The 27,945-nt window shown below is 26.9% G+C and overlaps 1 protein-coding gene across 29 annotated transcripts in view; it reads right to left on the minus strand.

Moving 5' to 3' along the window:
- The window catches only part of LOC147812585 (disheveled-associated activator of morphogenesis 2-like), a 53,455-nt gene that overhangs the window by 14,178 nt on the left and 11,332 nt on the right, over positions 1-27,945 (minus strand). For 20 of the 29 annotated variants that reach the window (XR_015433427.1, XR_015433428.1, XR_015433424.1 and 17 more), the window contains 5 exons: positions 22,370-22,431; positions 16,341-16,527; positions 13,441-13,558; positions 11,389-11,477; positions 2,221-2,322 (listed from right to left, as the gene is read on the minus strand). Coding sequence is in view for 17 of the 29 variants with exons in the window: in XM_087162390.1 (XP_087018516.1) it covers positions 2,221-2,322; positions 11,389-11,394 (108 nt within the window). In the remaining 12 variants the exon portion in view is untranslated. The other 9 variants (XR_015433429.1, XR_015433431.1, XR_015433432.1 and 6 more) reach the window with 7 other exon arrangements.

Below are 27,945 nucleotides of genomic sequence, written 5' to 3' on the forward strand. Positions count from 1 at the left end.
TTGGTTTTAGTCAGAACTTTCATTATATTTTAATTTACTCTATAATTTATATTATATGGTTTACTGAGAGGGGCATTTTCTTTAACATTTAATTTTTTGGTTAGCAAGATTTCCACATTACGCTTTCCACTTTTTACTTTAAACTTTACTTCACTAGCTGTTTTCTCTACTTTACATTTAGCTTTACATTACAGCTGTTTTCTTTAGTTAGAATTTTCGTCTGTGACAGAATTTTTCTGTAACAATGAGAAAGATTAAAAAAATAATTGTCTGTTAACAAATTTGCCATGTTAAAACAATTAAAAATGAAATTATCTGGTCCTTTTAGCTCAGCTAAAATTTTACATTTCAGAATGTTTAAACTTTAATACAAACAATATTGTTACCATATTAAATTTTCATGTTTAAATTATTGCAAAACAATGAATAAATAATTTTTATTTAAATTCCTTAAATATAGACTGATGTGTATGTTTTTATATATCATTTATATTAATTTGTAAATGTTAATTTGTAAATAAACAATAATATCGTCAATTCAAAAGGGTGTTTATGGTGAACGAAGAGCAAAGCTGGAAAGTTGGTTCAATTTTTATTACGGACGTTTAAAAAAAATTCTAAAATTTTCTGTTGGCTTCATATAACCTTTTGCGATGTATTAAAATTAGAAGCACTGAATTGTAAATACATTTTCGTATCAAAATATGCCTGAATGTTTACTCTAACTAAAAAGTATACTTGAAAATTTATATTTTTAGTTAGTATTCTGGGAGACTAGAATGTCTTAGCAGCTGCTTTTTCCTTAAACCTATTGAGTTGCTGACTGATATCAATGGATACAAAAATATGCCACTTAAGACATTTAAAAGTCACATTTTGCTAACTTTTTTTATTTTTATAAAATTATTTTTTCAAAAAAAAATTCCTATTAGATATAATCTAAAGCTGTAAAAATTTACTTAAACAATAAAAAAAAAAATATGCGACAAAATTTAGTGACTTTTAAAGAACGATAAGTAAAAATATTTATGGGGAGGGGCAACATATATTACAACATCGAAATATGTGAATTATAATAGAATTCTCCTTTTACATGATTTTTTCAACCATGAATTGATGGATTCTGAATTCCCAGAGTATTTTTTTACATAGACATAATTTATATTAAACAATTTTTAAAATAAGCACTTGTTCATTTAACACTTTTCGCCACTTTTTTGGTAGACTTGCCACATAGCGAGTACTAGATATTTTCTAATAAAAAGAGTTCTATTTGGAGTAAAAGAGTTCTATTTTTGGAAATAAAAGAGTTCTATTTTAAAAATTGAAATATGTTATAAAAGGTTAAAATGAAACAGAAAAAAATAGCATTAATGCAACAATTGTAACAATTTGTCGACAAACATTGCTGTTAGCGATTGTAAAAAAAAATGAGTGATTAGTAGGTTTGCTGAGAAAAAATAATTCACAAATTTCTGTGAATGGAAGTACAAAAGCTTCCAGAAAAAGAATGCAATATAAAATCTATTATTATCAAATTATAACCAACTAATTTTTGGAGAATTTTATAAAGTTAAAAAAACAAAAACATTTTGAATCATTTCATCAAAATGGAAAACAATTACCACCAAAGAAGCATCGGAGCAAACTTGAGCCTTAAATAGATTCAGCCCATGGACAGAATTTAAAAACAGAAGCAAATATCCTGTTATTATATAGCTTATGCATTTTATCTATTATAAATTTTTATATCGTGAAGTAACTGAAATATGAATGTTTTTATTACATCATTTTATTTTTCAAATGGTGTGACAAGAGGGAATTAAACAAATATTGATTTGAATTTTGCTTATACCTGTTAAGCAAAATTAGGAAAAAAATAAACATTCTTCAATGGAAGCTAGAAAGCGAAGTAAATAAATAATTGATTGGCTAGCATCATTTTATTTACTGAGTACATATAATCTACAGATAATTTTCAATTTATGACATTTTTAAAAATGCATGCATTAGCCAAAGATTTGAAGGTAAATAGGCAGCTCTACCGTTAATCTACTCAGGACATAAAGTGTATAGAAAATTAGGAGGCATCATATTACGTCTAACTTATACTGGTATATAAATTCGATGTTTTTTTCTACTGAACCTAGGAAGAGAAACACTGATGTTTGATAGTTCTAATTTAAAAAAAAGTAAGATTTTTTTTCAAATTCAACTTACCCCTTGTTGAACAGCAGCCTGGACTTTAGCATCGTTCCCTGATGTATCTACAGATGATTTTGAAGTTGATTCAGAAGAATTAGACAATTCTTGAACTGTAACCTAAAATAAATAAAATTGAACAGTAAAAATATTAGCAAATTTCAAAAATCTACAAAAATCCCCATACTTTGTGGAATAAGGAAAAAAATAACCAGCAACATACTCAAAAACATTTGTTTAAGCATATATGTATAGCATTTATTGATTTGCGTTCATGAAAATATTTTAGCTTTAAACTATAAATTCATGCTTTTTTTAGAGAAAAAATATTTTAACATACATAGTCTAATAAATATAAAGTCTGGTTCTGGAAATTTTTAATATCATTAATGTCGAAAGCATTGCTCACAGATACAGCAGATAAATTTCTTAGTATATTTGCATTTTTCTTGAAATATAGGGAAACAAATGCTATAATTCCATCATCACAGACTTAAATATAAGTGGAAGAGCTAAATTTTCGTTTGAGTTTAACAAATGTGCTCAGCAAGGTGAATCCCTATTATTTATGCTTTTCAATATCACCTTACTTTTGAGAATCACATCATTCGACAACTAGGCAATATATTCACAAAGTCAACAAAAGTCTGTGCCCATGCACACAATATAGGAACTAATGCAAGAAAAAAAAGTAGACTAATAGAACAAATAAAAGAAATTACAGGAAAAGCAAATGAAATAGGTCAAACCAAAATAAAGATCATGATAAAGACAAAGACAGAAGAGCAAACACAAATACATATCTGCCAACTTTTAAACCTTTTGAGGATGATTTTCTCCAGTGGTAGAAAAATGGAATCTAAATTACAATTTTATGAAGAAGCATGCGCTGTATTTTGAGCGAGCTTAGGCGGATTAACAGAACAGTATTACATATTAATAAATGTGCTTAATTTTTTTAAAAATAGTGGTGGATCAAAAAGATTATAAATTAAGTTTATAAATGCAAGGAATATATAGAAAGCATACATTTTACTACCACTTTAAATACAGAAATAAAATTTTACACCAAATGCTTAAAAGTTGGCAGGTATGCAAATACAAGGTCTAAAAATTGATAAAATCTTTTAGGGTATCCTTTACTTATCACGGTCACAAAATGAACAATAAATGTGAAATTCCACGGACACAAAATGGAAATATTTACAAATAATGATTACTAAAACGGAAATTAATTTTGAGAATATGTATAATATATAAAACCCTAATAAGACCAATAGTAACATATGGGTCTGAAACCTAGGCTTTCTTCAACAATATGAACATATATTAGAAATTTTGAACATAGTATAATTAGAAGAATTTTTGAAGCATTAGTTAAAGTAACAATTAATGGAAAAATTAAAAAGGAAAAACATCATATGATTTATCAAAGCTAGAAGATTATAGTGGATAAGACATGCCTTAGAAAATCATGAAAGGAAAGGAGGAAGATCAAAGTTAAGATGGCTGGATCAGGTTGAGGAAGAACCAGAAAAAAATATTAAACTGGAGAAACATGGAACTTTATTGTAGAGAAAGCTCACAGGGCTTTTGAGTTGGAAAAGAAGAAGTATAATTCTGATAATCTGACATGACTCTAAGAGTTTCAATCAATTATATCACAGGAAATTACTTGCCATCTTAATATTTTTTTAAAATCCATATAACATTTCTTCATAATTAGTAATAGTACTGATCATATGATGTATACATCATATGAATATAAATTATATTTCCTTCTGAATTCAACAAAATTACATTATCACATAATTTAATTGTGATTCATAAAGTATGATTCGGATAAGTACAAAAGCAAACCATGATGATCAACTGTAAATACCTATGCAGCGTAACAAAAGTAAAAACTTTATTAAATCATTCACATAGATTTGAAATTTTTTTTTCTAAAAAGCACTGTTGTTGTTGTTGTTCATTTACGTCACACTAGAGCTGCACAATGGGCTATTGGCGACGGTCTGGGAAACATCCCTGAGGATGATCCGAAGACATGCCATCACAATTTTAATCCTCTGCAGAGAGGATTGCGCCCCCGCTGCGGTAGCCCGACGATCTGCACGCGAAGTCCAGCACTATGTCATACAAACATGATATAAACTGTCATTTTATGATTGCAATAATGTATTTACTTTTAATAACTTAATTCAGAGTATAAATCATAATCTTTTAGAAAGTTTATCTAAAAGGCAACCAAGATAATCCATGGATTTTGATTTTCCAATATATCTGCAGTCTTTTGTGGATGTTAAATAATCAGAATTTTAACTATTATTTAGCTATTAGACAAGAAATTCGTAAAAATATTCGTCAATATCAACACAATAAATGAGTAAGAGACATTTAAATTTAAAAGACAATAATTGAATAACCTCTCCCTTTTACAACATCTAATTCTCCTGAGAAATTTTAAGCTGTTGTTCGTAGATTAGATTGTTGATCTTTGAGCTCTTTCACATTGCTTTCTAGAGCTGTCATTTTACTTTCAAAGTTAGCTACACTCTAAGAATAAAAATAAATGATTATTACTTTTCTAAAAACAGAAATTACTGTATTTTTCACATAAATGATAGTACATTTTTTAAAAAAATAATTAAATACATGAATTAAAAATTTTATTCAATAAGTTCCAGAATTACCTTTCTTAAAATAGATTAAAAAAATACTTTAAACTAGGGGTGCGCTATCTCTTGATCTGCAGCCCAAGACAATATCAAAAATAAAAAAATTTTTTTAGAAAAAAAGAATCCGAGAATTTTGAATTGCAAATTTAATTTTTTTCCAGCGTTTTTTTTTTTTTCATTTTGTTTAATCGGTATTTTTTCTCTTTTTTTAATGAAAAGGAAATTTTAAAAAAAATATCAGATTTGCATTTGTTGAATTTTAATTTATAATTTTATGTCTAATGTTTAAAATAATTTAATTTTATTGAATTAACTGATAAGAAAAAATTTAGTATCTAGTATATTGATGTTTCTGTATGAAAAATACTATAATTGTTAATATCTGTCTAAATACTTGGACAAGCAAATTGGTCAACCTGCTGTCCAAGTGGCCCTTCTCTTAAAAAGATTGTGCACCCCTACTTTAAACACTTTTAGTTTTTTTTTAGGTATTTTAGGTGTGAAACTATCTACCGCAGTCTTCCACCAAACGTTTTTTTACAGTTTCCCATACGAATGATTTTGCTTTCTAAAAAGATGACTATAAATTCTAATCTAAGGTATAGTGTTTTCTAAACTAATTTTTAGGATCTTTGTTAAACACTTCGGAGGTAAATTAATGAGGTCGAAAAATCATTGATAGAAATAGAAATGTTACTTAGTGATTTAGTTTCATCACACTAGTAATGATCTTTGTGCTTCAATTATAACAATTCTAATTTCAAGTTGCAGAATTAGAATTTTTAGATCATTCTAAATGAATAAAAATATCATTTCATCAGATACTGTACATTAAATGGTTATTTTCAAAGAGAGATTACCCATCTTGAGTACTCATGGTACAATAAAACTATGAAGAAGCAACACCAACAGAAATCACGCTTTTTAAAGCTGGAACCTAATAGTTTTTAAAAATTGAGTTATCATAAGCAACAGAAATGAGTTGTATTTTTGAGAATAAATAAGCTTATTTAATTTTGTATAATTCTTATTATTTCAAATGATAATATTCCTCTGCATACTATTTATTTTTGTAAGTTTATTCCAAAGTCAAATACTTAGAGGGAAAATTCAGGAATATTACAACATATTTTAACAGTAGGATGAAAGGAAATTGTTTTAGTACATCAATACATTAACAGGCACAATTTTTTTTCATATTAATTAAAAAAGTACATGACATATAGATTCAAACTATACCAATTAGTAAAATAATTTTTCATAGAATTAATATAATTTTTTAGCATAATTTTGTTCAGAATTGAGATTTTTTTTTTGGTACGAAAAGAAAGACCTAAATCGACATAAAATAGAAATACTTGACTAAAAACTCAGAGAGTTAGTTATTGGCCACATAAGTATATTTTTATCAATAGAACTATTTGATAAGGCATTAAAACTGCATTCTCAATGTATTTATTTCAAATATCAATAGGCATTTAATTCATCAAACATTGTGAGAAGATTTTAAATTAATTTAAAAAGAGAGTTCTGAATAAAAATGAACTGTATAAAAGGGTTTTGAACTGTTTTCTGTAAATAAGGTTCGCTTCATTGTGTATAAGTAATACTTATTTAAATCAAGCCTGTACAAAAATTCTATTTCATAGGAAACTGAATCAATTTTAGTGAATTTTCTAAAAAATACAAAAACTGGGAGAATTGAACCAAGAGAAGCTGGCAATAAGCACTTACATTCATTGAAGTAAAAAGTATGCATATAAATCTTAATCTAAATATAATTTCTTTAAACCATTATGCATAATTACTTAAACTATTAACACTCAACATACTGCAGCACTGGCCATATTCTCACACTGGTAACCTGTTCTGAGATAAAAGAATTATTTTTGCCATCAGTGGATATTTGATCGCCCAAAAGTTTTTTTTTTAAATTTCTTCGACAAATACGGAGAAATTTGGGAATATAGGAGTAAACAGGAGATAGTCGTAAAATACTGGAGTCTTCTTTACAGGTACACATATAAATAATGACCTTAAAACATATTCCTCCAAAATATAAAGGGTTCCCACTTAAAATTTTTCCCTGACTTGTCCAGACATTTCAAGTAAATTTCAATGAAATCTAGACCATGTTTTATCTATAATAGGGGTGCACAACCAGAGGAATCTGAACGAAATGAAAAAAATTCATTCCAATTTTTTTTTTCCTTTAAAAAAATTTGGAAATTTTACATTTATATATTCAAGTTTTGGATGCACCCAGTCTCAATCAATGTAGTTTTTCGATCGCTTTTTCTCCGATAGTTAGCGCTACGGATTTGCGCATAGTTTTGAGAATCCTAACATTTTTAATACATCATTATTACGATACACAAATTTCGAATTTTCGTTATCACTTTTTGACGTTTTCATGTAGGCCAATTTCAGCGTTAATCCAATGACTTTTAAGTAGTTATTGCTACCCATTTTCACGAAGTTTCTGAAATCGCGAATTTTGAAAATTGTAAACGCTTTATTTGCGCAAACTTCATAGCAAATCTAAATTACTTTTGTTCCTTTTTCGGCAGTTACTGCTTAGCATTAATGCATGGTTTTTAATTTTTCGATGCTTTAACACGACATTATTACGAATCGTGAGTAAAGATTCGCTAATTTAGATTACAATTTTTTGACGTGGTTTATTTGTGCCAGTATTATAGCATGTCAAGTTATTTTTCAACCGTCGTTTTGGCAACTATTGGTACTATTGCTACAAGGTTTTTAAAGTCCCGATATATTTTATACGCTATAGCGACGTCTTAATTTCGAATCCCGCATTTAAGTACATCACTTTTTGATACGCTTTATTTACGCCGATTTTATTGTAAATATGAAAGGATTTTGATAGTTTTGTTTGGTAGTTTTTACTCTGTGAATTAAGAAAATTCTTATATTTTTAATACTAGTCAGACAACAGGCAAGTTTTGAATCGTGCATTAAAATAATTACTTTTTGCGTGTGCTATTTGCGTTGATTTTAACATAAATATAAGAGGTTTTTCGAAAGTGTTTTTTTCTTCTTTTTTTCCATTATTGTGATTTAGAATATCCTGATATTTTAACACAATATTGCAAATCACGCAATTAGTTTGTGTTTATTTATTTATTATTTTTTTTGTAATTTGAAAAGTAATTACGTATCTTATCAAAATCGACACCTTCCTGAAGAGAATAAAAAAAAAAAAAAACGAGATGTGTAAATTTACATAAAACACGGTCCCATTTGCAAAAAAATTATTCAAAACATATGCATACATAGCTGCCAACATGGATAGGAAAAAATCCAGTAGAATTTACGAAATATAAATTTCCTGATAACTATTGCAAACTAAACTAAATATTTTACTTTTAGGGAATTTTTATTTTAATCAAAATACAAAAATTTTACTACACTAAACACTATAAATGATCTTCAACATTTTCCATTTATAAATAAGACAATAAATGTACTTAATATTTTTTTATTATGTAAACTCATAATTTTGAATACTAATAAACAAGTAATTTATGATTGATAGTTGAAAGACTTTTTTAAAATTAGTTTAAAAAGGGAATTCAGAAAAAAATTTATTGAAAAAAATAAAATAATAATACTAATAAATAATAATAAAAATAAACTGAAAACAAAAATAAATAAATAAGCCTTAAACTGATATAAATGAGGCTTGTTTCATTAAGTATTAGTAATATTTGTTTAAATATTCAAGCAAAGCAATAAATGGTGTAAAAATTCTAATTTAAAAGGGATTTTTTTTTTTTTAAGAAAACTTACTCAGTTTTAGGGAATTTTCTAAAAGATGCAAAAACCAGGAGAATTTTTATTAAACCAGTAGACCAGGAGAAACTGGCAAAATCCAGTAGTCTACTGGAAAACCCAGTAGAGTTGGCAGCTATGTGCATATTTTTTTAGCCCCATGAACATGTGGAAGTTTAACAGCACACACTTAAACTATTCTTTTTGCTGTCATGTGATTTAAAAATTACATATTGCGAATCGAATTTAGGCGTTTTAAAAATAATACGTTATGATTCTTCTTGCAATTTAAAAGTCGCACATCATAACTCGCATTTACGCGATCTTAAAATTGCACATCGCATTTCGTTTTAACAATAACGAGATTTAAAAATCATCCATCGCGATTCGTATTCAGTCGTTTCAAAAATCATACGTTATGAGTCTTCTCTCAGTTTAAAAACCACATATCACTATTTGCACTATTTGATAACCATGCATAGCGGTTTTTATTTGCGCAATTTAAAAATCACACATAAAAATTTGTATTCAAGCTATTTAAAAATAAATAACACATCGCTATTTGTATTCACGAGATTTAAAAATCAGGAAAGGAAGAACACCATTTGTGATAGATTCCAAAACTGATGAAGTTATTTACCCTAAGTTTATTACTGCCGTGTAGGCAGTAATAAACTTAGTAACAGCTTCTGTCGAAAGGCAGTTTTCCACAATGAATTTGGCCTGTTAAAAATTACAGAGCAGTCTTCAAACAAAATCATTAAAATTTTTATTTAATAACTCGAAAAAGCTACCATATGATCAAGTAGATAAAATTATCACAATATTTAAAAACTTTGCAAATTACAGGATAACCATTTCAGATCATTTATGATCATATGCTGGGAAATGATTTCTATATCATTAAATTTTAACTTTAAAAATTTAATCAAAATAAGTTTCAAAAAGTAATGTAAATTTTAATTGATTTTAAATATATATGTGTAAATAGTAAGTGTCATTTTAAAAAAGTATTGGTCATAAGGAATTGAAAACAAGTATCTTAATAGTTTTTTTTTTAATAAGTAAAATAATTCCTTCAAAATAAATGTTTTTCTTCTTCTTTTTCTTCCCTCTCTCAGACCCTGCCTCTTATGATTAATTTAAAATAATTGTTTTAAAGTTAAAGTATATTCCCTACTAAATGCTATTTCTTTTTAGCCGAAGGGGTTTTGTTTCAATTTTAATCATTTTTAACCTTTATCTTTCTTTAAATCAAAGCATTTAAATTGAATTTTCTTTATGGACAAAATATTTATTTTTTTAAATTTAATTCTGTGAACAAATTTTTTAATGTTAAAATTCATGTTTAAATGGACTTTTGTATTATGTAATATGATAAAAATAAAAATGATTTTTCCAAAATTTTTAATTATTTCAATTTATCTAAAAAACAATTTTTGATAAATTGATTCTGATTCTGTTTTTCCCCCCTAAGTCATCAGTTTTGCAGTTACTCATTTTAAACATTTAAAATTATTCAATTTCATGCAAAATTATTACAAGGTTAACTGACAAAAAGAATTTAATCCCGAGAACAATGATGTTTACATAACAATTACTACCAACAATTGCTGCCAACATGTCTGTCTAAATATTTTGGCCTGCGGCCCTTTTTTGGTCAATCTGCTGAGCATGTGGCCCTTCACTCAAAAACGGTTGTGCACCCCTAATCTATACCATGTAATTTGTCATTAGAAAACAAGAGTTTTTAATTTGTAAGGCTTATTGCGTTATAAGACTTTTAGAAGGAAAAAAATCGTTAAATGAGCCAGTTTCCCTAAAATAAGAAATTTTTACAACAAATAATTGTAATAGACATTGGAATTATTGAACTTGAATCTCAATCACTGATTAGTGTAACTGACAATTCTAAGATTGGTTATTTTTCTCGAATGATACAAGAATTCTCCAACTTTTTGCCAGAAATTGCAATCTTTCCCGACTATTCCCTGCTTTTTAAAGTTAAAATAAAATTCCCTGAGAATTCTGGGTTTTCCTAGACCCGAGGGAATCTTGATATCATAAATCTGCTTTTAGTAGCGAAGCAGAATACGGATAATGATATGCGGAATTATTCAATATTAATACAAATAATGAAACATTTATTATTTACCACTTAGGAGACCAGTGAAGCATTTAAACAAGGCTTCACTCAATTCTCTCTCTATTAAAAAATCGGAAAGGCTACTGTTTTGGGCGTACAATTTAACGTTAAATTTTGTTTCGTTGTGCAAAAACTAAACAATTTAGAAACTTGAAATTATATAGGTGAACTTGTAGGAAAAAATACTATGTGGGCCGCTCTACAGACAGCAGGAATACAACTTCAGAGTTGAAACTAGGAATGTTGAAAAGGCCACGCTTGTTTATGCACAGCGTTTTTTTCTTCCTTTTTTTTTTTTTTTGAAATTCCAATTTGTTGAAAGTTATTGCACTTTTAAGTGCTTTTTTATCTTCCTTTTTTTGCTTTAGGTTACATTTTGCTCTGCTGCACAAAACTCTATAATCTACTGTGACAATGTCACTGCCACGGGGGTATTATTTATACATTTTATCTGAGTTTTTGTTGGTAAGTGTATAAAATTCTTTAAAAGAAAAGATCAATTAATTAAAATAAAATATAATTTTCTTGATTTAAAAAAAAAAATAAAAAATTCAGGAAACTCACCCTCATATCTGATATCCTGAGTAGAGACTGATGTCTAGAAGGGATATACAGAACAAAGTTCACGTTAGGTTGGAGAGATTTATCCGAACCTATAAAAGGAAAACACAAAATCCATTATAGTTTGTCTATGGTAAGAACAATGTGTATGTAGGAGCATATTTACAGATTGCTAACACTTTTTGCAATTAAGAAATTATAAACTCCAGTTTTGTGACAAAAGAAAAAAAAATTATAAACTTCCTTCATTGTCTTATTTTATGAAATTTCGATTCTTACATATTAAAGCATAACTGAATAAAAATCAAAATTATAAGCTATAGGGGAGAGTGGGGTCAATTGTAAAAGGGTACGACTGTAACAGAGCAAAAATTTCGAGTGTCTGGTTCTAGATTTGGTTCCTAGGTGGCGCACAAGGTGTATTTAATAAATCTACATGCACACCCCTGCTGGCAACCATTTTTATGTAATTTTGAAAGAGTCACATCACAAAAGATATTTTCACGCAACGTAAGTGCTTTTTTGGCATTAGAATATTATATTGTAACAAAGTAATTTTGTTTAAACAAATAAAAATTATTAACCAAATATGTAAGTGGACACCTTAATTAACATTTAAAAAAAAGATTAGCATTGTTTTTAACAAATGAAGCTGAAATGGCGTCTTGGGGATGATTGTAACAATAAGTAAAGGGACAATTGTAACAGCTGAAAATAAATAATATTACGTTCACAAACCATTACTTAACTCTTTAAGAACCACCGATAGTTTCTTACATCATTTATATTATGTTGCATGTGCATTATTTTATTTGACACCTTTCACAGCATAAATTGAAATTTTTAACCCCTTAAAGTTAAAAGTTTAACCCTTTAGGTCTCTGCTCATTATTATTTTTACTCCTAATATATCACTACTATTTTGATCAATAAAAAAATATATCACAACTATGATAATATGTATAATAAACTATGTTTTAGTTGAATTTATGAGCTGTTACAATTGACCCCGTAAGTGGGGATAATTGTAACAAGTGCACGACTGTCAAAAATTGTTGAAAACTAATATAATAACATTTAAAATAATGTATTTACTTTTTTTTCTAGTAGAGGATAGTCTACTTTACTCGTCTGTCAATTAATACTAATAATTTTTTGGATTTTTTGTTAGGTAAAAATAGTTAAGTAAAAAATGTTACAACTGACCCCACTCTCCCCTATCATTATCAGAAATTAAAACGCTGTATCTATATTAGTAATATAAGTTTATAACAATATTGCTAATATAGATATAGATTCTTTGCACAGATTTGGATAAGTGAGTATTAAAAAAATAAAAATCTGTGACTTCGGGAAAACAATGTAAAAAATTTTAAAATTACTTTCTTATTGTCTGTATGAATTTTGAATTTATGTGACAAGTGATGTTTTGAATTATGAGGAAACCAGAGACGAAACTTATTCTTTTTGCTCGGCAATGCTTTGAAATTGAATGAATACAAGTATCACCATATTTAATTTCTCGAACGTGTGAATACGAATAGGAACATTCACTTTTTAAATTACACAAAAAACTAGATCGTTTTTTTCACAAATTAATAAAAGGGAAAAGTGCCAAAAAATCATTCGCGTATTATATTTATATGCCACAATATATGAAGAAATAGTCGCCTAAATATTAAAAAAGTCACTATTTTTGAAGAAAAAAAAGACTTTAGACACTTTTTTTGCTTAAAAGAGTCGCCATAGTCACCCAGGAACAAAATAGGTGGCAAGTATAGTTTGTCTATGGTAATAACTCCCCCCCACAAAGTCTGAGGCCATCTGCTGCTATGGAAACAAGAATAGCACATCTGGAACAAGATAGCTTCTCTTCTCTCTAGGGCTAATACAATAGACTGAAGAAAAAGATTCCCTTTCTCCCCCCTACCAAAGCCAAAAGCCTGTCTAAGCAGTGACCCCTCACCCCTACTTGGGATAGTAATACCACTGTCACTGACACTGGACTAGATGAATGGCTAGGGGAATTTTCAAGATCAGATAAAAAGATAATACCAAGTTTATCGTCAATGGGGTTGACCAGAGGTGGTTACTGTTCAGACTGAAGAACAAATTCTTTTTCAACATTCATGGGAAGGTGAGCTGAAATAGGGAGGGAAGTCATGAACAAAACCTAAAAAAGAAAAAATCATTTTAATCGGGAATTCAACAACTCAATTTAAGATCCAAAAAGCAGTTTCTTGAATTTTCAATGTGTTTTCAAAATTATTAATAAAAAATTCTTATATACCACTCCCAGGCAAGGTGTAGAACAGAATGGATTAATCTACAGTTTAAACCGTCTTGTCCAAAATCCTTTTATTAAAATTATGTCACAATTTAAAAAAAAATATTCTGATAAATAAAAAGTTAATTTTTGAATATGAAACGAAATGAAGACAAGTTTTTGTTTTATTTAAAAAGTTTATTATTATTTTTAACATTGCATAATTTATCCTTATACAAAAACATAATTTATCTGTATTAAAAGCATATTTATTCATATTCAAAGGATAAGGTATTCAATTTTGTTGTTCAATGAATTGTGGAGCTTCAAAACTTAAATATTTTTCAGATTATATTATTTTTCTTTTATAAGTTAAAGCATACTGTATAAAAAACATTAAATATTTATTAATATGTGTAACTATTATGTGTACAATGGTTACACCTATAGAAATTTTACCAAAGTTTTTGGACACTTTAAGAGTTTAAGACAGTAAAACCCATGTATTCTGTCCAAAATCTTAATCCTGTTGTTCTCAGGGTGTGAAAATATGAGGCAGAGACTTAGAATAAAATATGCAAACATGAAGCTACAGACGGATACATCCGAGCAATACAAAAATCTAGATAGGTCTCCAAAAAATTGAAACTTTAAATACGTAGTAGATCAAAGAATCCAACTCAATTAAAGATCTTTTTACTTTCTTTTAAGTCATAGTTACTAAATATTTATGTCATTCACTACTATATCAGATGAAGAAATGTAACGACAATTTAGCTGCTTTAATGAAAGACAGTTAAATTTTTAAGTTTTTCAAATGTGACATGGTTACAAAAATGATGCTCTGTTTTTTTTTTTTTTTTTTTTTAAACGAAAATAACACTATGTCGAAATAAATATTACTCAATCTTGGAAATTAAACTAAAGGAAAATGCTATTTGAAAAAGTAATCATTTTTTGAAGTAGCAAAATAATAAAAATTAAGAAGCTTATAATTATACGGATTATTACAATTGCTAATAAAGTATAAAAATTTTGGTTAATTTGCGAGTCATTAAATGAAACATTAGTGATTATAAAATAGTATTAATTGCTCTATAAGTTACGAAATCAGACATAAAAGTATCCTTTTTTTCGTTGAATTTCTAAAACTCACATTTTGGATTAGGAATAATCTGGGAAATATAAATTCAAAAGTTTAAGCAGGAAAGCTACAAAAAAGTGTGAACCCCTTAATTCATTAACGCCCAAATTTTCTCTACTTAATATATTTGAATGAATCTTTCAAATCTTATTTATTTTGTCTGAATAAGAGTTTAAAACTTAAAATGTAAGCATAATTTGAATTAATTTTAAAATTTTTGCATTGAGCTCTTGAAGAAAATTACAAAAATTTAAAAAAACACCTAAAAGGAGAAAAAAAGTTCCTAAAATAATGGATATATTGTTTAAAATATGTCTGATAGTTCCTAGCAAATCAAATAAAATTCATAGCAAATCAAATAATTCAAAGCAAATCAAATAATTCAGGTGTATTTAGTTTATTCTAAAAATAATTGACTTTAAATTAAAAATATTAACTTCCTGGCTTTTTCATTTTCCAGTTTATTTTTCATCTGAGTATACTAGGACAGTCACCAAAATTAAAAAAGCAAGTCTCTCACAGAGACATAAGTAAGCTTTTCTTCTGTTATCTGTTCAATATTAGATGGCTAAATATATGGCTCATCATTAATTTGGAAGCATTTGAGTTGCAACAACATCCTCAAGAATATTCATAGAAAAGATCGGTATAATTAATGTTATTGTGATGTCATAATTAATGTCATGAAATTACTAAAATATTTGTTGTGAACTTCGTTAAAAAAATTTTTCCCTCTAACTCTGAAATGTAAACTAATTATAATAAAAGACTAAGAAATAGAAGTTCTATCACTTTTTCTTTTTTATTTGTAGTGACAAGTAGTTCTGGTATGATAACAACAAAAGAAAAGGAACAATTCCGGCACTGCTGAAATAGAACACATGAAGAGAAAGGTATTTTGTTGCCGTTGAACATAAAAAATTTGAAAATGGTTTTTCCTACCTTCCAAAAATACATAAACTTATAAATACAGATTTTAGATAAATGATAAATAGGTTTAAGAAGCATTAAATTTTACTCAAAAATGATAACTAATTGCATATTAGATAAAAAAAAAATTTTGTTTAAATCAGTGACATTTAAAAAAAAAATCCAAGTGGCTTAAATTATGATTTTTCCTCTTTTAATACCTATTCATGTTAAATAATTCCTTGTTAACAATGCTGGATATTTCTGATCTGTACTGAAATAAATACAATAATGTTATTTTTTTAACATATTAATAACTGGCACATTCATATATTTTAAATAGGCGCTAAGAAAAGATGTTGGTGCATGCAAAAGTCTAATTCAGACATGTATTCTTTAATCCAACATGCTAAGCAAGACATGTATTATGAAAAAATGTTGAAATTTTTTAAGCACTGGGAGATTCTGAATAACACACAAAAATAATGGGTTATCGTTATTTTGAAAAAAATATCTATAAATGTATGCATATAGACATAAATTTATTAAAGAAAATTATTTAGAATCAGATAATAATAAGAAGAACAAACAGGTATGAAAGTTACAACAATAAATTTAACATGTTAAGCAACATACCGAACTGGTTCCAAGAGTTCTTTAGCAGTTACACTATCTCCCTGCTTTAACTTGATCAATGCCAATTCAGTCATAGTGAAAGGTATCAAATACACATCATCTTTAACTCACTTTTCAAACTTACAAAAACAAGTGCTGCCTAATTCTACAGACTGTGAAACATCTTCATTCTATTGCCATTAAATATCTGTAAAATAAAGTTTCAGGGATTGTTAAGCTACTTAATTTTATTTTAATAATTACAAAGATGATAAATATGTACAATGCACAAAAAAATAAATGGACCACCTTGAATAACTTTTTATCTAATGATTAGTTCAAGAACATAGACTTAAGGGTTTGGGGGGGTGACATTAAATATTGCTAATGATTTGGTGCAGACGGCATTTAAAATTACGAAATCAGACACAAAAACGAACCGTCTCTGAATAAACTTTTTGAAAGATTTGAATTTCTGATACTTAAAATATAGGAGTGGCAGCAGCCTAGGAAATATGGTCTCAATAGTTTAGATCCTTTAAGTGTTAATTTTACTTTTAGTGTATTTCGCCATATATTGAAAAAAATTTAAGCATATTGAAGAATTTTACTTATAATTAATTATTAACTTAATTTTGCCAAAAATAATTCCATGCAAAAATTACTTTTAGTGACTACTTACTATTTTTTATTATTTTACTTAGTAGTAAAAAAATTTGAATTGCATGGTATACAATTTTAACATTATTTTGAAGACTGTATTTTTGCCTGGAAAAATAAAAATTTTGAGCAAAATTGGTCAAATAATTTCTAGAGAAATTAAATTTAAAAAATACATCTTTTTCAAAATTAGATTTTTCAGAAACTATTCAAACGATTTCGCTAAAATTTTGCATTTAGAAATTTACAACTGCATTCTTTAAAAATGATCTAAAAACTTAAATACCTTACAATCCAATACTTTTTGGATTATTACTATTATACAAAAGTAATGTATGTATACTAAAAGTTTTATTTTGCATGGAACCTTCATAAAAATAATTTATAATTATAAGTAAAAACTTTTTAATTTGCTTAAAAAGTTCTCAGACTGATGGTGAAATAGGCAAAAGGTAAAATTAACATTAAGGGGTTTAAACTGAGGAAGGGTCTCTTGACCAGCCTATAGACTATATTTTCCAGAATACCGTTAGATCCTATATTCTGGGGATCTGAAATTCGAAACCATCAACAAAAAAAGTATGTTTATACAGAGAAAATACATTTATGTGTGTGACTTAAAATATCGTCTGCATTAATTAATCAGCATATTTTAGGTCACCCCCTTAAACCATTAGGATTGAGTCCCAAAAGGTGAAGATCTGATCATTAAATCAAAATCTATTCAGAGTGGTCCTTTTTACTTTGTGCACGATACATAAGGTATAAAAGATCAAAAGTCATTTGACAATTAGTGTTAAACTCACAAAGCAAAAGCACCAACAAAAAAAAAAATAGATCACGATTCTTTTGATTTTTATTAAGCCAAACCAAAATCTTTTTTCAATAAACAAACTAGAGGCTGAGCCTATCTCATCTCTATTTCCAATATATGAATTTTAACCAATAGAATATAATTATGAGAGTGATGTGAAGTTTTGTTTTGCACTGACAAACACTTTTGATTCCAAGTGTTTCAATTGAACTATATATAGCGCCTACTTTAGATTTCATACAGAAGGTAAGTAAATACAATATGAAATTTAATGACCAATATTATAATATGGGATTTATATATAGTATTATTACTTGATTTAATTTTCTGGTTTCTAATGTACAGTACACATAAGATTTAGACATTTCTTCTTTTACAAAATTAAAACAACGGTTTGCATATCTCCATATAATATTTCTATTTTGTGTGTATTAGTACACCTGAATTTCTATCTTAAATCTCAATCTCTATCTTTGAAATGCAAAAATTAATAAATAAAGTAAAATAAAATAATTTTTAAATATCCTTTTTTTGTACAATTCTAAAAGAAAATTAAAAAAAAAAAAAAAAAAAAAAAAAAAAAAACACTATTTCAAGAGAACTTTAATGTTTCCTCAACTGGAACTGCTATTAAATCCTTCCCTACTCATACCCCACAAAGGCTTCTTCCTTTTGCTGACTGATGGAAAAATTCTTAGTTTCCAATGTCAAAATAGAGCAAAGCATGGGAAGAAGAGGAGATGGAACAAGGTTTCTCATGAAGGACTTATTCAAGCTCACTTTTGAAGGTTGGAATCAGCTCAAGAAAACCGAAGCCAGATATAAATATGATTACTTAGAGCCTGGGATATATGTCAGATGAAGGTTTAAAAAGAAATTAGTATCAAATTTCTTCATCTATTCCTTTTGCATTGTAAATATTTTAATTTTTAAAGTTCAAATAAATATCAATGTGCAAATAAGTTTACATAATTATTTCTAAGTCATTGTTCTAAGAACAATTTATGGAGTTATTCTAAAAACATTCTCAACAATTGTTATTCTAAAAACAATTTATGGAGTTATTAATGTACCCTTCCTATAAATGGAGAACCCTTGTAAGCAGACAATTTTTTCCCTTATGACAATTTTGTCCCAAGAGTGTCCACTTAACCAAGATTTCCTTATATATCATAAATTAACTATACCTTGAAAAATTGAACAATTGCCAGAAGACAAGTTAACTCCTGGACCAAACATAGGTACAAATATGCCTTCATAGAAGACATTTTAAATGAAATTTGTGTTATATAGAAAGGAATCCACAAAAAACTCTTAAGCTTAGCTCGAGGGCAACTCTGATTCATAATTTGTCTATCACTGAAAATATTTTAAACCAGTAATGTGAACAGCTTTGAACCAGTCATTACCGGGACTAGGATTTGCCAATGGTTTTCCTCTCATTGTCATTTTCTTATTTTTTGTCACTTTATGATATTTAATATTTTTGAGTTTACTAAAAAATTACTGCATGCCAAAAACTTTCTACAATATAAAGTAAAAGCGGTTATTTTTAATAAAAAAAGAATTTAGAGGAATATAATTTTATATAAATTAATTTATATAAAATTAAGATTGAGACAAGGTACTGACTAGTACTTAGTTTTTTTAGCTGGATTACTAAGGAATGATTTGCTTTTGTTTTGAGAAGTAATAATTTTTACCATTCAACAGAGATTATTTTCTGCAAGTGTCTGAAAGTAAGAAAAAATAAATTTCTTTAAATGTTTCATACAATTTTTTTTTTTTTTTATATGATAAAATCAGGGTTGGGTTTTTGACGTCAAAAAGTGGTTTTTGACATGACAAGGGTATAATACTGGTTTAAACTGTCAAAAACCTGTCGAAAACGTCAAAAACTGAAGTTTGCCAAGAAAATATATAAACTTCAAAACTACCAACAGTTGTCATGCATTACATTGAAATTTAATTATACTATAGGTAATCAGCAGGTTTTAAAATATTTTTTAATTAAATTTAAGGTAAAATAACAGATTTAAAATCTCAGAAATTTATATTCAAATGCATGTGCAGAAAAATTTTGCACAAAAATTGTTTAAATATTTATATTTTGAAGAAAAAAAAATTTTTTTTTTTGATATTTAAGAAAATTAAAAGTTTATTACCATGCATTTTTGACATATAAGGAACATATAACTAATATTTATATTTATAAGGAGCTTACAAGTTATGTTGTATAAATACAAACTTGATACAAGTATATAAAAAAAAATTCTTAATGCTAGACCGAATATCCTTATTATCCTGTATGTTAATTTGAATTTAAAAGTAGTTATATTTATGAATAATGATAAATATAATTCATATTGTTTATTATATTTATTTATAATTATTACACTTATCATTTTAAAACAATTTTTATCTCTTAATTTTTTTTTCTCCACTTGTATTACAAGTACAAGTACAAAGAATACAAATAATGTATATCTTGAAAGCAAGAAGTAATTATTCAACAGCTGAATATTTAGATATCAACAAAACTATATAGTATTCAGCAAAATGAAATTTACAAGTATTTGGATAAGCTAAATTTTCAGCATAGTAAATGAATAGGCTGAATATACTGTAAATCGACACTAACTCTGTGTATTTAACAGAAAGCACTTAAATTTGTATTGTCTTATGTTAACTATGAATTTAAAAAAATTGAAGATTTAAAATTCAGAATTACTGATTTTTCTGAAAAACTAACAACCAATCACAAAAGTCAAACTAAACAGAAGAACATTACAGTCACTGATCCATGAAATATTTAAACAAATTATAATGGAAATTTTTTAATTATCCTAATTTAATACATAATTTTAAAAATTAGAACATGCATCACACTACATAATCAAAATGAAAATGATGGAAGTAGAAATTTAATTCAAAATTCAATAGTCTAGTTCATTTGCTCCTCACAGCATACGGTAGCACATAACTAGTTTTGAACATTTTTCCACCACCAAACAAAGTATGTTGAAAGCAGTTCACTAATCCCCCTCCCCCCAGTTTACTTTAGAAGAGCAAAAAATAGACAAAAATTCCCTGATTGTGAATGTTGCATGTGCCCAACCTGTTTAAAAGATTTTTCTTTAAAAGATGTCTAATGTACAAAACTGCTAATGTTTATCTCTAAAAATGTCTAATTTTTAGTATAATCTATACTATACACTAAATTTGGTTATAAATAAATTTCTTAATAATATCACTGCAGATTTTCAATAACACATGAAAATGAATACATAATATTACAAAAGATGTGAGTTTTCAAAAGTACAAGATTTTGGTTACTATTTAAAATATAAGTGTTTCTTCAAAATTTAAAATTTATTTTTTCTAGAACATATTTAGAAACACTATCCTTTATAAAAATATATAAATTTTATGCATTAATTAAATTTCACATATGAATATAGGTTTTTGACATTTTTGACAGTGAGGTTTTTGATGTGACGGTTTAAACCATGGATTAAACTGTCAAAAACTGTCACATGTCAAAAACCTGCCAACCCTGGATAAAATCAAAAATTAAAATGAAATTATTTTTTACTAATAATGGAAAATGTGGAATAAAATAATTTTTAAAAAAAAGGATACTTATTATTTTTATTTTACAAAAAATAAACATTTTCAAAGCGTGTAGTTAAAAAAAAAATTTATAAAATAAAATTTGTAACAATTAGATAAAATAGGTATTATTTTCATTTTAAACCAACATACTAGTTTTGGCTCATAAAATTAATTAATAACTAAATTAATTAGTTTTGAAACTAACTAATTTCCATTTCACACATTTATTAAGTTTATCTTAATCTCATATTATCCAAGATGGTAAAAATTAATACTGTGGTAGATTTATAGCTTAATTTATTTTCAATTAGTATGTCTTCTGTTTTAAATCACTAGAGAAATGGAAAAAATTAGAAATTTTCTCCCCTGCACAAAACTCCTCAGTGATCCAGTAGTTGAAAATAAGAATTTCATTTTTTCCCCATCAAATATTTAAAGATGAATTTTAAATTTTTATATCCTTGTCAGCCTACTGTTTCTGAATTTCTTATTCGCCTCTGTGGATAATTTTATTCTTAATAAACAAAATCAACATATTTTAATAGAGCACACCTTGAAGTTACAGTTTCCAGTACAAGGACAGAAATATGGTATGTCTGCTTTTCAAGAGAATAGTTAGACAATTAGTAGATTAATTTTCTTGTTAGGACAGGAATTCTGCAGAGTGATTATCTTGAAATATCACAATTTATTTATCAAAAAACCATTTGAAATGTTAGAATTATTATATCAAATAATTATGTTCTTACTCTCCCTTTAAAGTCATTAATTTTGAATGAAATAAGCAATAGTAAAATACATTTTGACATACAAATTAAATTACATATAATTTGGAAACTCATATGACTCTTAAAGAAAACACAAAGGTTTTAAAGAATTTAAAATTAAAAGAAAGCATCTTCAATTAATAAAATTAAGAAATTTTGCACAGATTAAAATAAAATATATGAGTAGTACGCACTTGACTTTTACTGCCAGTCGAACATGATGAATATCTCCTTCAATTTTCAAAGCGTCTTTAAACTGTAAAAGAAAAAATTATTTTAATTATTTAAAGGTTTCACAAATTTTGGGGGAATATTTCTTCCTTAATACTATTTCTTTTGCTAATTACATGAAAAAAACTTTCGAACGCAAAGAAGACTACAGATTAAATCTTAAATAATTAATAAATTAATTAATTAAATAAAAAGTTTACTTTAATTTGAATATGATTTTAAACCAATCAGTTGGAAACAAAAGTTTCAAAAGAGTTCTATTTGTTATTATCGAAAAATGTACCTTACATTCTGGCTCTGAAAAAATGTGCTATTTTTAACTCTGTCTTCTGCGTGAAAATTCAATCATTAGATCAAAAGTTATAATTGTATTAGCTTTGTGCATTCATTAGAAGCCAGATAAAATACATTAAAAAAAATTGCTTATTTAAAAGAAATGCCAGATTCAGCTGCAATCATGACAAAGTCAAAATCTACGCTGTTAAAAATTTGGAGAACTTTACAGATTTGGTTATTAATCTCTGGAACTTAGTGAACTGGTAAATTTTAATGAAATTCGTTTTGGATAAGTTGATATAATACAGTCAAACCCCGCTATAGTGAACTCCCGGATATAGTGAATGAAATATTCGGCTCCGTGCCCTGCTATACCCGTATAATGTTATTTTTTGTGGATATAGTGAACCAAAAAAGTGATTAAGTTGGATAAAATGAACTTTTTCTGTCTTCGACTGATTTTTTTCTTCATTTTTTTGTAATAATTTTAAAATTTCTACTTCAAAATAAATACATATACCGATTTTTAAAGCCATCTGTTGAGGGGAAGGTAGCGGTAAGCATTTTTTTCTTGTTTGCTTCCTTTATCTTACTTTCCCATCCCTAAACAAATCAAGTAGATGTTTCCTACCCAGGCAGATGATGCACCTGTAAGGTGTCAGTGGGATCAATATGCATTTTCTGTCAGAGGGAAAGAGTAATTATTCATTATTGGTCAAAGGGTTGGACACTAATATGTGTTGATAAGGCCCTCATTTCAACTCCATTTTGCTCTCAGTTCAGTTAAAAAAAGCTTGCAAACAAGTGTCTCAAATTTAACTATGGCGAACAGTAAACGTAAAATGTTCTTCATTGATTATAAAATGGGCATAATCAGGATGTAATCAAGCTGATATTTGCAGGGAATATAAACTATCCAAATCTACACTTTGTAACATATGGAAAAATAGGCAATTAACAATTTCTGCTCATGAAAAAGAATTAAATGGCAGAAAAAAGTTGAGAAAAGCAGATCCCAAGGATGCTGAAAAAGCATTACTAAAGTGGTTCAGCATTCAAAGAAGCCGCAATCTTCCAGTATCTGGACAAATGTCGAGGAATTTGCTGAGCGATTTTATTAGACTACTTTTATGTGCTCGAATGGCCAATTCCAAGATCTGAGTGGCCAATTCATCTGGCGTATAACTTCAATTTCGAGAAAATTGTGAGAGCAAACAGCTCTAAGTGAGTGTCTATTGTTGATCAAAGCAATCATAGAGTTTTAGATTTTACTCATATGCTGCACACTAGGTAATTTGCCTCTCTAAAGAACATAGAAAGATTTATAATTACTTAGTATAATGCCTGCCAAGATTATCAAACTTCCTCTGCTATAGCAGTTGATTTTTTTTAGTTTGTAGGTAAATAGTGAGTGCCTGGTTTGAATAATTCATAATTATATAAGAAAAGAACTAGGAATTTGATGCCTTAAAGTTCAATGTTAACCTTTACAGAATGTAATCGGGTGGCGATTTCATTTTAATGGAACTTGGGCAGCCATCAAGCTTACCTAGTTTAAACTTTAAAAAGAGGGGATATTAGTTGAATCAATTTTCCAGCCAGATATCAACTTAATAGTGTATTAAAATCTGGTCTGTTATAATGGAGATAGGCTACCAAATATGAAAATTCTCTTATTTTTGAACACTAGTGCATTTATCTTAAAATTTAAAGAAATGATTAAAGCAATTAACCTTTTAAAACTGACTAAAATGTAAACAAATATCATTTATCTAGCTTGAAAAATTTAGTTAAAAAGAAATTATTCAATGCCTCAAATCATAGTAATCATATTTTCAAGCAAACCTGTGATCCTTTTTGCAACTTTAGTGTTCTTTCCTTTGCTTTAAAAACTAATGAAATGGTACAAAAAAATTACAAAAACAAATTATAATGTGAGCACTACATGAATTTAAAATGAATGTTTCAAAGACATCATGCAAAGAGAAAAACTTACCCCACAAGTAATTTCAGATTTCAAACTAAGAATATCTAAGGTTTCTAAATTAAATTTAATCTTCCTAATTGTTTAAGATCTTAGAATCTAACAAATAGAAAGCTAAAAATATAAACAAAGAATTCCAATTGAAAGAATAAACTCTAAATGGTGGTAAATTTATGGAAAGATATATTAAAGAGACAAGAATTTTTTTAATTAAAAGAAAAAAATTTTCTTAACAACAAAAGTAATAAAAAAATTGTAAGCATTTAAAAACATATTTAATAACAAATATTTTTTTTTTAATTGTGTTTTACCAAAAGATTATAGAGACGTTTATGCAAAAAGATAATGGTAAGAACATATTGCTTTTATAATTAGATGAGGTTTATTTCTTAGTATGATTAGTTTTCAAATTAAATAGTTGTTTCGCAAAATAGCTGTAATGTTAATCAGGATTTTTTTTATTCTTATTTATTATTAACTCAAATAAGAATTTAAAAATTCAGAAAGAAATAAGGTCAAGTATTTATTCTGCAACTTTGCAATAAATCTTTAGAATAATAGAAAAAGTGGGTTGGTAGATACATGAGCATTGATGAAACATATTATGTTGAAAAAATTTCATAGTACTTAGGTTCCTCCTTATGAAACTGTTGAAAGTATTTAAAATTTGGTTACTTTTAATTTATCAAGAATTTATGGATTTTTATCTTTAGAGTGATACAAAACAAGAATTTTCTTTTATATTTAATAAATGACAAGACTTTTGTACTAATAATAATGTGCTCTAAGATTCATTTTTCTCAAAATTTCGTTTTGATATTTTCCTGCTTTATTAATTTGTTCCTGGCATATGATTTCTTCTCTTACATGCGATGATAAAGGTCACTATTCTTTGCAATAATAGATTTGTTACAAAATGTTTCGTATTCGTTTAATTGCATCAAAATGAAAGGATATGATATTAGAAGCAATTTCCTTTTAGCAATGACAATAAACAATATTTATATTATCAAAATTGTGTTTATTACTTTAAATTTAAATTATTTGGCTGAAATTTGAGACAAGTACCTAAATTTTTATTCGCATTATGTTTAAAATAATATAACAGTAAAATAATGATAATAGCAAAAAAATTATTTGATTGACTTGATGTTTAAATTTTAACTGAAAAACATCTACATTATGGTAAACGAAAAAAAATTACATCACTGTAGAAAAGAATCTTATATAAAGTTTCATCTGAAAGGTCCTGTATAGTCTTTGTAAAAACAAGATTTGTAAATGCTTAATATAGCTTTTTCTATTGCTTATTCATCAATATCCGAAATTTAACTTTAGCATCTCTTCAATTTTTGTATTTTCTTCTTTTAAAATGCCCCATTAAAATGTTTACATATTACACCTTTTATTGTAAACCTTTTTACAATGCTTGTAATGCACAATCTCAAATGAGCAAAATACAGGCAATGGTATAGGTTTGCTTTAAACAAAAATAAATGTTGTGATTACTTTCTGAAAATATTAACTGCAAGGTATCTGCTACATTTTAGATTTTCAAATTCATGACTTTTCATGACTAATTCCAAGAACTTTTCATGACTTAAGGAAGTTACTGTTTTCTCCTGACAAAAACAGAACAATAAATTTAAAAAGCATTATAATAACATTAATTTAAATGATAGGTATAACCAAAACAGTTATACTCTGCATCTTCATATTTGCAGATTTTAAATTTAAGAAACATAAAAAAAATAGTTGAAACAATAAAATAGCTGAAAAAAATGCAAAAGCAAATAATTTTTTCTTCTACAGAATTATAATCTAAAGATACTTTGCCTGTTCATCGGAAAGGAAAGAAATACTCCTGATTTTTCCATTCTAATTTCGGATTTAAAAAAAATTCGCCAATGACTGGCTTGATTCAACTAGAATTTTAAATTGACAAAATAAAAATAATAAATAATAATAAAAATTCTGAAATTACAGAAGTTTAAAAGATAATTCACTCTAGAAATGATGTTTTTTCTTTAATTTTTTGAAAGAACACCATAATTTTTAAAGAACATGATTAAAACATTTTATATTTTAATAAAACATGACTGTGAGTGGAAATTCTTTTACAAATTCAGATATTCAGAACACCATGAAATTTGGGGGAGGGGAACAGACTACACATCAACAGTTAGAGGCCACAGGTTGTGCAACCCTAAGTCAGAACATCATATTCTTAATAAGTTACTGTCAGCACCTTCATTCTTTAAAAGAAAGAAATGCCAACAAATTATAGACTTGATTTGAAAAAACAGATTCTAAAGCAAAAATGTATAAAGGTTTGAAGATATATTAATATCCTACTAAAAGTAGAATACTTTCTTCTACTCTTAAAATATTATGTGAACTGAGAATTAATAACACGGATTTGCAAATTTTACAACTAAGACCAACACCTTGACATAAATTTAAATTTATAATAAAACAGAAACTTTTTTGTGATGCATATTTTTTTAATAAAATAAGTAATGTTTTATTATTATTAAAAGTTTTGAGTTAGAGGTTCTAAATTATGCCAGAGAACATTACCTAAACAAATCAAACCATAACCATAAACAGAAAATATGAAAGAATATTTAGAAGAAACAAAAAAAAACAAAAAAAACTTTGATTGATGAACTTTTGACTTTTCGGAACATATGACTTAAATATCTCTTAAAAAAATTAAAAGTTAAATTGAAAGAAAAACTTTCTGAAAATAAAACACTGAAATGAAATATAAATATTCACTTATTGTTCTGAACAAATAATTCTTTTATTAATATAGTGATAATCAAATATTGTTCTCATTAAGTTTTAAGAACTACAAAAATACCTTTGGAAAATAATTTTATCCATTAAGAAAAAAAGCTGAACAAATTCATAATAGCAACCATGCTATGTCATATCTACTTACAAAATATATGACTGTAGAAGAAGCAAAATATTTGCAAACCAGTAAAACAGTATCCTTCTTTTTAATTAGTAATTTATGAACATGGGTGCAATATAATATATTTATTATATTGGTACTTTTAGATTGTAAAAATAAATCAATGCTTTAAGCCTTTGGTGTGCTTTTAAATGTTTTATTCTAATTTAGCTAGTATCAATATGTTTTTCAAACATTCAATGTCATTCTTTTAACAGAAATAGTCAAAAGAGTTTGTAATTACTTAGGACAAAAAAACTCTTTCATCTACTTTCCAATGCTCATGAACCACAAATAAGATTATATTTCAAAATCCT

Source organism: Parasteatoda tepidariorum, chromosome 4, assembly GCF_982258835.1.
Source record: "Parasteatoda tepidariorum strain Cologne lab strain chromosome 4, Ptep-v5.0, whole genome shotgun sequence".
Classification (NCBI taxonomy): Eukaryota; Metazoa; Arthropoda; class Arachnida; order Araneae; family Theridiidae; genus Parasteatoda; species Parasteatoda tepidariorum.